Source organism: Hesperophylax consimilis, chromosome 21, assembly GCF_061612785.1.
Source record: "Hesperophylax consimilis isolate HC1 chromosome 21, BYU_Hcon_1.0, whole genome shotgun sequence".
Taxonomy (NCBI): domain Eukaryota; kingdom Metazoa; phylum Arthropoda; class Insecta; order Trichoptera; family Limnephilidae; genus Hesperophylax; species Hesperophylax consimilis.
This window is the reverse complement of record NC_142856.1, coordinates 31,566,890-31,582,144: the sequence shown is the minus strand read 5'-3', so window position 1 is coordinate 31,582,144 and position 15,255 is coordinate 31,566,890. Positions and strand designations below refer to the sequence as shown.

At 33.1% G+C, this 15,255-nt stretch overlaps 1 protein-coding gene across 1 annotated transcript; it reads right to left on the bottom strand.

Annotated features, from left to right (window-relative positions):
- Positions 1 to 2,790: 2,790 nt before the first annotated feature.
- On the bottom strand, positions 2,791 to 13,724 carry LOC149413843 (uncharacterized). The gene is made up of 4 exons (XM_089644663.1): positions 13,490 to 13,724; positions 10,859 to 11,034; positions 4,892 to 5,110; positions 2,791 to 4,023 (listed from the first exon to the last, which is right to left on the bottom strand). Exons 2-4 carry the CDS (start codon positions 11,031 to 11,033, stop codon positions 3,563 to 3,565), a joined length of 855 nt encoding a protein of 284 aa, XP_089500789.1. The 5' UTR covers position 11,034; positions 13,490 to 13,724; the 3' UTR covers positions 2,791 to 3,562.
- Between the last annotated feature and the right edge of the window lie 1,531 nt (positions 13,725 to 15,255).

The window sequence follows — 15,255 nt, the reverse complement described above, 5'->3', positions numbered from 1 at the left end:
TAAAAAGCATTCACTTTGTGGCTCATCATAATTTACAATAAAAACACATAAATTTGTTTTTGACCACTATAGTTTTATTTACACTCTACCGGTTTCGGAAGAACCCTTCCTTCGTCAGGAGAATATTAAAAACTGATCTACTACACCAAATATTGACATATATACACAAAAATGTTAAGTGTTTGAGGGAGGGTTGGACAAAGTGGAAGGGGTAATTACGGGAATTCCAGGAAGAACAGAGCGGTTAACTGGAAATATGTCTAGAATAGGACTATAAGACAGATTAATTTGGTTATTTATTATACTGGAGTTATTATTGAGGGATTTTCTGATTTCAAGTGCTTCTAAATTATCTAATTTTTTGCCTTTATTACTACGGTGAAGAATTTTAACCCCTGTATCTTTACTAAAAGTATGATCGGTGGAAATGAGATGATTGGCAAACTCTGAAAAATTATTGTTATTTAAACATCTTAAATGTTCCGTGATTCTAATATTTATATTTCTAGTTGTCTTACCTATGTAGAACGATGGACAATCATTGCAACATAGTTGGTAAATGCCTGAGTGGCTAAATTTGTGATCTTTATCTTTAGTATTTTTAAGTAATTTTCCCAAGTTGTTATCAGTATAGAACGCGGGTTTAATGTGGGTAGGCAAATTTTTTGTACAAAGTGAAGAAAAATTGGATGTGTATAAGATTTTACGCCATTGAAAGGGATTTATGATTTTATTATTAGTTTCAGGTGTACCAAATAAAAATGTATTCGTCGAAATGAGTTTAAGTTTCTTATTCAGGATTTTATCAATTAAGTGTGTCGAGTAACCATTATTTAGAGCAATTTGTTTTATTTTTGACAGTTCAATTTCGAAATTAACAGCTGATAGTGGGATTTTTACTAAGCGGTGTACCATTGAATGATAGGCAGAATGTTTATGTGATATCGGGTGGTTTGACGTGTTATGTATAGTTATATCCGTGAATGTCGGTTCACGATAGATGTTAAATTCAATTCTATTATTTATTGAAGTTAGTGTTAAATCCAGAAAATTAATCGATGCATTACTGCCTACCTCTACAGTGAATTGAATTTTTTTATGAAATGAATTTATAAGAAAAAGGAATTTAGTTAGTTGCCGCTCTGTTCCCGTTCAGATACAAAAAATATCGTCTACATATCGATTCCAAGTGAGAACATTATTTAAAAGTGATGACTTACAATTAAATATCTTATTTTCTAAGTTATTCATAAAAATATCTGCCAACAGTGGGCTAGTAGAAGCTCCCATGGGTAGCCCTTGGCTCTGTTGGAAGACGCAGTTGTTGTACTGGAAATAATTTTGATTAAGGCACATATTGAATAAACGAGACAGGTCATCAATGATATCTTTATCTGAATTAGAGGATTTTAACATATCTACAATTATTTCTTTGCAATCAGTAGTTGGAACATTTGGAAATAAGTTAATTACATCAAACGAAATTAGCTTAGCATTATTGGGAATAAACAAGTCCTTAACTGAATTTATTAAATCAAATGAGTTTTTAATGGTATATTTGGGGGAAAACACATTAAAATTGTTGAAGACATTAGTGATATGAGAGGCTATTATGAAATTCGGGAAGCACAGCATGACACGACAGGACGAATAGGTTCATTGATTTTATGTATTTTTAAGAACCCACACAACTTGGGAATTTTAGGATTAGACTGCAAGAATTTATTCTGGTTAGGTTAATCATCTTTAAAGATTTGGGATTTGCAGCGTGCATTTATTAAATTTTTTATATCTATGTATTTGAAATTTATTGGTTGGATCTTTTTTTATAATAACGAAGTCGTCACTTTATACGAAGTCTTCCATTTTTTCTTGGTAGGCCATTTTGTTCATTATGATCACAGTGTTTCCTTTGTCTGCCCTAGTAAGCACTAAATCCTTTTCAGCCAACGTTTTGCGAATTTTATTGGTGCATAAAATTTCTGGATGGATGACCTTTTTAATTTTATCTTTTGTTATTAGATTTTTAATTGTCTCAGCACTTTTGTACAGAAACGGTCTAGATTGGTACGATAGAGCCGTTTCAATGTCCACTGCCACATTTTCAATAGCACTTTGAAACATGTTTCCTTTGTAAACGTTATTTTAAATTAATTATAGTACATGATATAGATTGACTACATACTATGAATTCTTTGCATAATACGGAAGAATTAAATCGCACCTCTATGAAATCAAAAGTACCGACTGCAATTCGAGAAAAATTTATGAAACTTTGTGATTTTTTTATAAATTATTTTTATATTCAATTTCAAAAAAGTGATGTGACAGTAATATTTATAATACATTTCTCTTACAAAATGGTTTTTTTTTCCGTTATCCGTAATTTTAGTTTGGTGTTTAGATGGAAAAAACTAAGGTGAGCAATTATAAAATTTTTATGTTTTCATTAAAAAAAAATTTATGTTCGAAAATTATGTTTATTTCTGACAATAAAATTTCAAAATTTCATCACCTTTCGAAAAAAGTTTTTAGTGTTCGGATGAGTAAAGAAATATTCTATTTATTTGGTTTTTATTGGAAAGCCGAAATACACTAGAATTTTCCGACCTTCTGACAGCTTTTTTAAGAAAAATTATGGTCAATATGCCAGAGGCCTGAAGGGGTTAATACTCACGTGATTCACATTTAGACATCTTTTCGACATGAATATACTTCATTTACTGTGTACCTAATCTTTATCTTAATTTAGTTACATATATTTCTTTATACATAGGTATATATGTACATATTTTTGGCATTCCGATATTGTATTACTTAAACAGGATCTCATTTTCCTTTTTTATTTACACATTATGTTCTATACTTTTATTTACCATCCATTGCTGTTTTACACGCACATAAGGGCTCCTTATTACCTACGCAATTCTAATTTCATGTAAAATCCGAAAGACTTATTAGAAATACATAGTTCTATATAATGTCGGAACAATCTGATAGGAGATGTGCATTCGGGTTTAAGAAGAGTTCCGAGTAAAGCCGAATACTTAGAACGCGGCTCCCTCGACTTGTGAACAGTCTGAACACGATCAGACAACTTCTATCCTCGGAACGGGTCAGCGGCCTGTGGCTAGTAGATATTCACTCTTGCATCGATAAACTAAATAAATAGTAAATACTTCAGATTTAACCTATTTTACATCTGAAGACAATCCCCATGCACTCACTGAGAAGTACAGTACATCCTATACACCACTTTTTGTCTGTTTGCCATTTTGGGTTAAAGATTAACAAAGTTTTATATTATTTCTCACGCACACGGTTATCAGTTCATAAATTTACAACACTTTTCTCACAATTAAACTAATTAAATAATGTCCACTTCACGTAATTCACAAGTCTCAGTTGCATTTCATTAGCAGCAATTTAAAATGTTGAACATAATGGCCGTTTGACGGTTGATATTGGTATATTTGTCATTTGTGATCAAGACTCTACTTGTAAAATAAACAGACTAGAGGTAAAACGGCATTTGATTTCAATTAAACTCCATTATTCATTTTTATTCTTGCAACTTTTTTAATTTCAATTTTAGGTATTCATCTTCTAGTTTCCTCAATCTCCTCTTATCGTTGTATTCCTCAACTATAAAGGTCTTCTGCAGATTCAAGAATTCCCTCCGTTCTTCATTGAGTTTCCTTTTATTGGTGTATTCCTCAAGCATGAGGGCTCTATGGAGACTGAGGAGTTCTCTCCTCTCTTCTGTGAGACGGCAGCTTGCTTCAGACACTGCCCGCTGCCTAACACCAGACACTCCTTGCCCTACACCAGACACCGACTGCCGGTCTGAGGAAGGGTCTTCTGGAGCGAGGTCTTCTAGAGCAGGGACCTCTGTAGCGGAGACTGTGTGTTCAGTAGCTGTGGAGGTGAACGGCTGGCTATCGAGACACAGGTCATCTTCCTGTTTTATCAACACTTCCAAGTACTCATCTTCCGTGCTCAGTGTGATCTCATTCGAGTTATCTATGAGTAATAATAACAAGGGATGAAACATTGCTGCATAATATTAATGAACTTTTAATGTTCAGAATAACAGAAGAGTATGTATCAGGCAAGGAAAGTGTGCCAAGACTTAGGCATTTTAACGTGAACTTATGATAATAATAATTATACGCGATCATGTGCGAACACAAAACACAAGAAGCCGTTATGGGTAATTAACTAATTAATGTATGTATTGTGTTAGCATTTCTTGGTTTTTATTATTGTTACAGACAATTTGAAAAAGATATTGTGTTAGCCCTCGATATATGTATTGGTTGACGGTATAAGGTCACACACTGTCATGACATCATGATCGATATTGGTGGGTTCACTGGTGGGTGGGTCATTCATGACGTCAGAAACATTGCTTGAAATAAATGTATCTCGTTGAATTTTTCACATTTGTTAATATAACGTTCTCAAGCTATCTGTAAGGTATATATTTATATTTTTGATTATGACATATAGCTGATTAAATTTTCAAAAATAAAATTAGCAATAGATACCCTCTAAAATATTTAGAAATGGGTTATTTTTGTGATAGAAAAAAAAATGAACCTGCTTAGCTTGACTGGGAGACTAATTGGCTATACTCTATTCCAACAAAAGGCAAAACCCAATGGACAGTGCCCTCTTCGCATTGCGACATAATCAAAATTGATTTGGGGATATTTCGATGTCAATAGGCCGTGTCTAGTCTTATTGAGTCAATGATTACAAGATATAAAATTGAATATAGGATATAAAATACGTAAAAATTAAAATATATTTAATACTAATTGTATTACAGTGGCTTCATGGAAATTCTCTATCTACTAACGATAGGGACAAAGTATGATAATCTTACCTAGTGTTGAAGCATCGTTGCCAAAGTTGTTAGTGGTTCCTTGGGTGCTCAGGCAGATTATATCTTTTATCATGACCTCTGTGGCGTCCAAGGGAACGGCGCTGCTAGGCCCCACATCGGTCTGGTGCAGGTCCTTCCAGATGAGGTCCATCTTCTGCCTGACTGACCTCTTCAGCCCGTCAAACTTGTATTTAAGGGTCTTGGAAGGCCTGAAGGCTGCTGATTAATGAAAAATTAATGTTAAAAAACTTCAAAGATTTAACAGTTGAAAACCATAGACATATAATAGCAATACAACCCTCGATGCCTCACTTAGCCTTCGAGAGCCTACATATAACTACGTCAGATACTAAAGACGTAAAAATGAATTTTGATTTGAACGAAATTGCAATATTTTCCATCTCAGACAACTTAAAGAGTTCTTTCTCATTGTAATTATGTCGAATCAAAGTATAACAAATAATTATAAGCAATAATTAGTCTCCTGAAATACCAATACAAATTGAAAATATCTCCCACAATACAATATGAAGATATCTTCATGTCTCGACGCCATCTAGTGAGAAATTTAGCACTAACAAAGCCTTTCCTACAAAAATAAAGTTGGTTGTTGGTGGAAAAAATATAATAAGCGGTAATTTTTGATTGAGGTACTAGTACATATTGAGTCATTTGGCGGGTTGGAAATAAGCCGACATAGCTCAGTGGATACAGAGCACCTGACCGGACATCAGAAGGCACGGGTTCAATTCCCGTTATCGGCATTTATTTATACTCGGGAGTTATTTTCAATTTGTATTGGTATTTGAGGCGACTTATTATTGCTTATAATTATTTGTTATCCTTTGTGCTATGCATAAAACCTTGTCTTATTAACATTAGTTTATCATTAAAAAATAATTGAACCAAAGTGTTTAGAACAATAATGCCAATCAATAATGGTAGTTGCAGGTTTAATTTTACCCGATAACCTACGGTAAATTAATGCTAAAAGCCACATCTGATGATGGACACTGTAATGCCATATGAAATGTTGGCTAAAGAAGGAGGAAACGCAACACGGCATATTTCAAAAATAAATCACGATAATACTTTTTTTGGTTGTGATAATCTCAAATCATATCTACTTTATTTATTAATTAAACCCAAACAATGAACATATTTTGAAAAATCTGTTTTTAGGTTCTAGGTTTGGGTTGCGGTAAATACACAGAAAAGTGAGATACAGTTACAGGTTAATTTTTTTTTAAATACCTTGAATCAGTTAGATAAAATTGAGAAATAACTATTTCAGTAACTGGAAATGGAAAATAATTATGTATTATTATTTTTATTTATTTAAGTTTTAATCCAGCAGGACTGGGAGGATAGTGCAATCCCAGTCTGCCATATTACATGAAATAAAACAGGGAAACAATAAAATACAGTAAAAACAAAATTATAAAAATGGAAATAAGATAAAACAAACAGAAAATAAAAAAATAAAAATATTAGGCAGGTACCTAAATATAAAATTAAAATATAAATCAAAAATAAAATAGTCATATAAATACAATAAAAAACAATTAGCTTAAGTTTAATTAAACCGTCCATCAGGGAGGTCGCCGCATCATCTGCATCCATCGCTCATTGAGTGGGGAACTGAGCCACTCGGATGCAGCCACAACGATGATGTTGGTTGACTCCTACCCCAGAAGAAATGAGTGCACCCTCCCTTCAGTAAACACTGTGGAGGCACTGCAAAACCTCGGTAGTTGCATGAGCTGCCTGTATGCATTATTGTAGCACACCCTCAGCTTGTCCCATTGCGCTGCTGGGTATTAGCTCAGATGTGTCACCACAGTGCAGTGCAGAATGCCTTGAAAAGTAGTTTTCTGACATCATCGCTACAGTGGTAGAACCGCCTTGAGAGCATTCCGGCCCGTATATTGATTGCTCTTCTTTGTCGTTCCATGTCTTCTATATCTTTCATATCTTCGGTTAGGATATGTCCCAGATATTTAACCTGCGAGGCTACAAGTAGTTCTTTTCCGTCTAACCAGATTGGAGGAATATTTATTGGCTCCTTGTTGTATTTAAATACCACGATTACTGACTTTTTTGCATTGTACAGCAGGTTATGTGAGATTGTATACTCTTCGTATATTTGAACAAGTCGTCTCATCGCTTTAATCGAAGGCGCCAACAGCACCATGTCATCCGCGTAATTAATGTTGTTACTGCCTTGACCGCAGATATGACAACCAATTCGTGTATCATTCAGTTCTTGTAAGAGGTCATTAATGTATCCATTAAATAGAATAGGAGACATATTACCCCCTTGCCTGACTCCGCTTTTTAGGAATAAGGGTCTTGAAGAAGCTCCTGCCCATTGAACGTAATTTTTCTGCTGTCCGTACCAAATAGCCAACATATTAACCACTGCTGCTGGCACATCTCGTTTTATGAGTTTTTCCCATAATAATTTATGAGAAACACGGTCAAAGGCCTTGCTTAGGTCGAGAAAGCATCCATAAACGGTGGTTTTTCTTTATTTGTAGTATTCTATTGTTTGTTTAACTCCATAGATGGCCATATCGGTTGATGAGGCGCTTTTGAAGCCGAATTGGTTATCTAGGGTAAATAGCTTGTCTTTTACTAGCGTGAATAGAATTTTTTCAAATAGATTATTATCAAATATTATCAAATATTATCAAATATTGACCTCCCAGGCCTTTGGCATATTCTGTCAGAAGGTAGGAGTATTTCCACTTCGCAATGAAGTGTGAATAAATGGAATATTTCTGAATGTTTCTTAACCTGTCCGGTGGTGAGTTTCTGGAAAGAAAACGGTCCTGCTGGAGGGAGTTTTTTCAACAATCAAAATATAGAAAAAAATAAATGCCACCTCGTAGAGTATAAAAAAATAAAAATAAAATCCTTAGAAACTAGCACGAAAAAACAAATACTAAGCTATTTAGAAGGAAAAAATAAAAACAATTTTGCAGAAATCGCCAACCATCGAAATCGGAGCAGATTTTTGTTTTTACTTAATAAAAATCAGATTCACTTACCACAATTTTAATGAAGCCAAGGGGGGAAGAACGACTTTTTATACACACTAACATATACGTATTATTATTTACACTTATACTATTGTATTTTCATTATAAAAATTAAACATAGGTATACAATGTATATGCAGTCAATAATTACGATAAAAATAACACTATTCTAATTATTATGTACACTATCTTAGGAATAAAATTGTCTTCACTAACTAATACTGCTTTTTCGTATGGTAGTCTTCGAAACATGGATATACGTAAAATGCAAGATTGCAGTCGGTGCACATATATTTCGTGTCACTTCTTTTTTGAGCTCGAACTGCTGTATGTCTACACACATGGCATTGTCGTTGAGTTCAGTTTCTAACGGGAATATTTGCTCTTATACCTGAGTTAGTTGAATCGAATTCATGAATAATGGGCGTAAACTTACCCTGATCCCATTTACGATGATCAACTTTTCTCTTTTTGGATGTTGAACAACTAGGGAAAGTTTCATCCCCATCAGATTCGTCGGATGAGCTATCTGAATGTATTGGCAAATCATAAAGATCCTCGTAAACATCTTCATCTTCACTTTCGATTAAAATGTCAGCAATGTCTTGTTCATTCAAAGGGTTAACCATTTTTTTATAAAAGTAAAATATATAAATTGAACTAGTTATCAATACGAATCACAAAGTCAAATCACAGTAAAACACTGTCCAAATTATGAATAACCTAAAATAATAAAATGTCAATGATAATAACACTTTGTAGTCGGACGTTTCAAACAATAGACTCTAGCCTATAGCGGATGTTTTTCGCGATTAGCACAAAAATATATCCTCATCCCTTTCGTTAGTATCTGAAGAAATTTTTGAAGGGTAAAAGAAAATATCAATTAAATAAATTCCACTAAAAACACGTCTGTTTTGTAACTCTGTATATCATAACTAAAGCACGTGTATATTAGCGCCACTCTATCTTCACAAGTAACGAGTACCGGGAATACATCCAATTGCTAAACAATTTTTGTGTTATCTCTCATTCAGGAAATGATTATTGTCATAACATCCTCGGGATTATCTCATAAAAGTAAAGGTCCAATGAATTTATAAGACGCCATAAAAATATAATAGGTACTCATATTCCCAGTTCAACTAACAAACAATCTTTGAAATTTAACACGATAAAATTGCCTAATTATTACGCGCAATCTCTCATTGAGCTGCGCAAAAGTATGTGTGTATATAAAAGAAACAACGGCTTATCTTTTTTTTGTTACATGTGTGTGTAGTTTGTAATGTCTTCAAGCGTTTAGATTAAATAGTCACGGGAAATAATGGGGTAACTTTACCTTCCTCGCCTTTGAAGTGGAGCCGGCGTAAAGGATATTTTTACCCGTCCCGCCGATAAGCACCAGTCGGCCGCGAGGAAAAATACCATTCCCGCTCATAGTGTGTATACAGTATAACGAATAATATTTCAAATAGTTCATAACACTAAGATTCACTATTGAATTTTGTTCAAACTGTCAAAAACTGTATTCAAACTGAAAACAAACACTGTCGGTACAATATATGTAATAAATATTCACATTCAAACACGTGAGGTAATTTTTAATGCAAGATGATTAGGTTATTCAGTGTAAAAACAAACAAAAACCACAAATTTCACTTCACAAAAGACGTCACTCGCAATAAAAATGTTGTTTACCACCAACTGCCAGACGGTGACGTCACGGAATATTTTAATTGTGAATAACTCCGTTGGTAATGTACCTAAATCGATAAAAACTTTTGCAAGTTATGACAAATTGTCCCTAGATAGCAGTAACTATCGGTTTTCCGGAAGAAATTCAATAGTTAATTAATTTTAGGCGCAACCGTACGGGTACGGTCATACTCCTTACGAGGATTTTTTTTCTCACCGTACCTGTACGGTCATACCACCGGACAGGTTAAAAGTAAAAACTTTTTTCGAAAGGAGATAAAATAAGCTTTCAAATGGTATTACTATGTATATAAATAAAAATTTAAATGTTTGTTTGTTCAAAATCTTGAGTCTGTTTTTCACCGATTGCTTTGAAATTTTGACACAACGTTGCATTCCATTACGCATGTATTATTATATGTTTACCTATCTTATATGGATGTCACCTGTTATAGGTAAAAACATGCATTTTACAATTTTACAAACAGCGCCATCTGTTGGATGTAAAAGCAACACGCACTATTGTTACTCCATCTGCACAGACAGGCGGGGTACAGATAGTTAGATATAAACATAAAATTTTCTATCGAAACAAAAAAAGTTCAAGTTATGTTTTTTTGTCCAAACACTGAACAAAAATTAACGATAATGATAAACTCACCTTTTATTAGACAAATTTATTATAGGCATTATTGTTGCGTCTTTATTATTTGTTTGACATGAAATTTATCTCAAATTGCAACCTTTAGATTCACAGAGGTGGACATTTGAATTCTTTTGTGGTTAAATAGATTTGAATATAAAGCGTGGTGTTTTTTCTATTTCTAACACAGTTTAAATCATATTCTCACCATGACAACGATTTTTATGAGCTGTTCCCAAGAGCGAATAAATTAGCCAGAGGGGTAATAGTTATTGTTACTGATGTAAAACTTTGTTTTAGATTTCTTTCTTCTCATATTTAACCCAAACTAGAATCTAAGAACCTAAAATAGGTTTGTTAACGAAATGGCTATTTAAATGAATTATTTTCCATTTTCGGTTACTGAAAAGTTGTTTCTCATTGTTATTTAACTGATACAAAGTATTTTAAAAATAAAATCTGTCTTTTAGCCGTGTCCCACTATACTGTATATTTACTTAAAAAACGACCAAACCGGGTGCATGGGGGAGGTTTCTCCAGGTCTTAGCGGCGGATAAATATAAATAATTTGTAATGTAATACCTGTCGACGAAGAATTGAATTTAGTTTCGATATCCTTCCAGGCCGCCTCCTTCTCCTTCCATATCTCAGCGTCACTCTTTTTATTTTCTAGGATGTGCTTATACTGGTGAACAATGTTCACTAGCTTGTCGCATTCATTCCTAGTAAAGTTTATTCCGCGCTCTCGTTTACTCATCCTGAAAAATTAAACAAATCTATAAATTCGAATCAAATGAAAAAAAAACACAATAATCAACAAGATACACGCAAAAACTATCGACTTACTTTCAATAGTTTTAAAAACAAAAATTACACACCGTCCCACAGTGGGCCAGCGCTCAAGGGAGGGGGTTATAGCATGTTGATGTTGTGATAAACATTCAAATCATGATATTGTATTTTAAAATGTGTTTTGTTGATAAATACGTAATAAAAATATAATATAAAAACAATTAGTTTGTTAACTACATATATATATATATGGCTTTATTTATTATTTAAAACTTTAAAATGTGGGTTAAATTGATTGTGGTTGATTTTACAAAGAGTTTATATATTTTGAATGGTTGGTGAATGCTAATAATACATTTTTTTAAATAAAATAAACACTTTGTATTTAACCACGAATATTTATTATTTTACACATCGACCGGTTTCACTTTAACCAAGCTTCATCAGGATATACATAATAATAACTCCAGTTATTATTATATCCTGATGAAGCTTGGTTAAAGCGAAACCGGTCGATGTGTAAAATAATAAATATTTGTGGTTATTTATACAAAGTGTTTATTATATTTTTAAAAATATAATGTCTAACCACAAAGTAATTGCTTCTTATTGCTTTATGATTATGTGTATATTTTAGGACTTTTTATTTAAAAATATTACATAATCACAATAAACTGCTAGACAGCTGTTTTTCCCAAGGGTTTTTCCACATTAATTGCTCAAGGACTTAAGGTTAAACGCAACGCTCGTTGTATTCTACGTGTTCACAGATGGCGTTAATCAATTAATTTTGTTTAAATACGCTTTTGCAAGGTATTGCTTTACAATATTAAGACAAATCATTTTTTGCGCCCGTATATACGCAATATGAATATGAATCAATAGTTTTGTTCGTTAAAAGACTTAATTCTTTCGAGAAAGGCACACAAATACAATATTTTACCGATGATTCAATCCAATATTGTATTTGTATGCCTTTCTCGATAGAATTGAGTTTTTATATGGACAAAACTATTTATTCATATTTATATTGCGTATATGAGGGCGCAAACAAATAATTTGTCTTAATACTGTAAAGCAATACCTTGCAAAAGCGTATTTAAACAAAATTAATTAATTAACGCCATCTGTGAACACGTAGAATACAACGTGCGTTGCGTTTAACCTTAAATTTCAAATTGTTTGGTACTAGCATTATTATCTATTTTCAATGACTTGTTAAAATTTCGATTTATTTTACTGATTACTATTGGGAATAACAAACATTATTAGTATGTTGTGTTTTTCCCTTAATAATTTACATTGATTCAATGTTACTCCAGGTATTAATTTATATTAATAATGTGATATTTGCCAATCCAGTAGGTGATACTTATTGTCTAATTTCTCAAGTAATGGTTTATTGATATTTTTGGAATTATTCAGTACGTAAACTAATTCAAGTTCTATGGGGTGTATGATGGTAAAGCATTAGCAGATATTTTGGAATTTACAATTTTTTTAAATACTGATGTTTAGTTAACTTTGGCTTCTACAATGAGAGATACTACTTCGTCGGTACTAACTTTTGAAATAGAGCAGTTTGATTGATCGGAGTAACAGCAGAATCATCTAAATTTTATAAGCATGCTAACCTTCTAAGTTTTGATCGTCTGCTACACTCCTCAAAGTTCTTCCTGTGTCGAATACTGGAAGAGGGCACCTCCTGTCGCTGTTCTTGGACACCCTCTACCTCTGTACGTTGCGTTGCTTTCGAAAGTTCGCATTCTTCTGTCACATTCAACCAATCAGAATATTTAGCGACTAGTTTCGTTTTCGAGCGGATACTCTTCTTCCAAAATACAACAAACCTCTTGCATATGTAAGTAATACGCTGTTGCAAGCCAGAAATGTTGATATTTTCGATATCGGGCAAGGTTCCAGTCACCACTTGTAAAACGTGGCGAGCTTTTTCTGCATCACTTCCAGCATTGGTTAACCAAATGTCAAACAAGTGCATCCGCGTAAAGAAGCACTTCTTGTAAAAGGGGCCTAAAATAAAATTTTAAAAAGTTATCACAAAACTATATGTATATATGATTTTTACGTAGAACGTCGTACATAAACCGATTACCAACCATACGTATGTTTTTTTGTAGACCGTAACTTCTACGACGGTTTATGAACGGCGTAGATGACCCATAATTAAGAACAGAGCACGAATGTGCGGTAAAAAAAAAGTATCTCATAAACTGCTAATTCTAAAGAACATTTTTCATTAAATAACACTAGTGGAATCGTTTAGTAAAGTATTTAAAAGTTTATGGAAACACAAATACAAATTTAAATATAACCAATAAATTTATACGCGCGTAGCAGGCGTACAATTCAAAAGCCTACATATTTATAAATTAAAAAAATTATAAAAATAATTTAACATACCTTCAACATGAAATTCCATTGTAAAACAACACTCACAAATAAAAAAGGTAAATATTCGGAATCGCTGGACACGGATTATACGAAATATTTTTAAATAAAACCTTCTGATTTACCTTAATTACTATAAAAGGAATCTGACTGCATTTGGGATATCTTTAATTTTGGCATTTAAATTTTTAATTACGTAAATCGAAAATTCACTTTCGTTGTATTGGATGACAGCTGGAATCATAAATGAACCACTGGCTGGAATGATTTCTGTTGATGACATTTTCTCTGGTTGGTATTTCTGATACGAGTGGCTAGAATTTGAATCATTTCTGAATGCAAATTCTAGTTAGGTACTGTTTTGGCCAAACTCAAAAAATAATATATTTTTATGTTTCTTAAAAAACTTAAATTATTTATATTTACGTATTATTATAATTATTGTTTTATTTAACCTAAATTATAGTAACCTAACTTATAATAATCAAACCTAAACTAACCTAACCTAAATCCTAACCTAACCTATTTTTTTTTTTTTTTTTAAAGAAAGACAAACATTCCCGGGTTACGAATAACCCAACAATGTTTGAAAATCTCCTACTACCAACACAGAAAGCCGAAAATGTTGCTTGTGTTGTGATGGAGGACTTAGCCAGCCGAGGAATCGAACACGCGACGCTCGGGTGAGACCCAAGCGCTATGCCCACTCAACCACTGACCGGTCAAAATATATCCTAACCTAACCTATAATAATCCAACCTAACCTAACCTAACCTAACCCAACACACCTAACTTAACCGATAATAATCCAACCTAACCTAACCTATAATAATCCAACCTTACCTAACCTATATCCTAATAATAATCCAACCTAACCTGTAATAATCCAACCTAACCTAACCTAACCTATATCGTAATAATAATCCTACATAACCTATAATAATCGAACCTAACCTATAATAATCCAACCTAACCTATAATAATCCAACCTAACCTATAATAATCCAACCTAACCTATAATAATCCAACCTAACCTAACCTATAATATCCAATCTATCCTAACCTAACCTAAATCCTAATAATAAACCAACCTAACCTATAATAAACTAAACTTTTTAATTTTTTTATTTTATTTAACATACCTAAATATCTTTATTTTATTTTTCGAGTTTGGCTAAAATAGTACCTACCTAGTATTTGATCATGGTAAAAAATCTAGCCACTCGTATCAGGAATACCAACAAAAGAAAATTTTATCAACAGAATTTAACAGAAACCATTCCAGCCATTGCAGCTGTCATCCCAGGGGCGTACAACTCCCGTCTGACCTTGTAACCCTGAAGGGAGGAGTTATTCCTAACCCAAATTCTTGTAGACAAAGCTGTTGTGGCTGAAAGCACAGATCCCATTGGCTCAGAGCAAAAATTGTAGTTTGATCTCTCGCTCTCTACCATAGCGACTTATGTAACAGAAAGAGAAGCTAAGCATGGGTTATGCTGCGATAAAAATTTACGGTAATTTCCAAGACGTCATTTCGAAAGTTGAAGCATGAAGTCAGTTGAAGTTTTTAGCGTAAATATTTTGAATTTTCTTTCAACCATCTAAAAATAATGTTGCGTGCTAGAATTCTTCAAGGTGATATATTAATGCTGTGTTGTGTTAAAGTGTGTTATCCGGTCTATCTCCACCAATTGAAAGAAGGACCCGAACCCGTTGTTAAATACAGGTACTAACCTTTCGTTCTTTGTTACAATGTTCCTGATTCCTGAATGTACTTC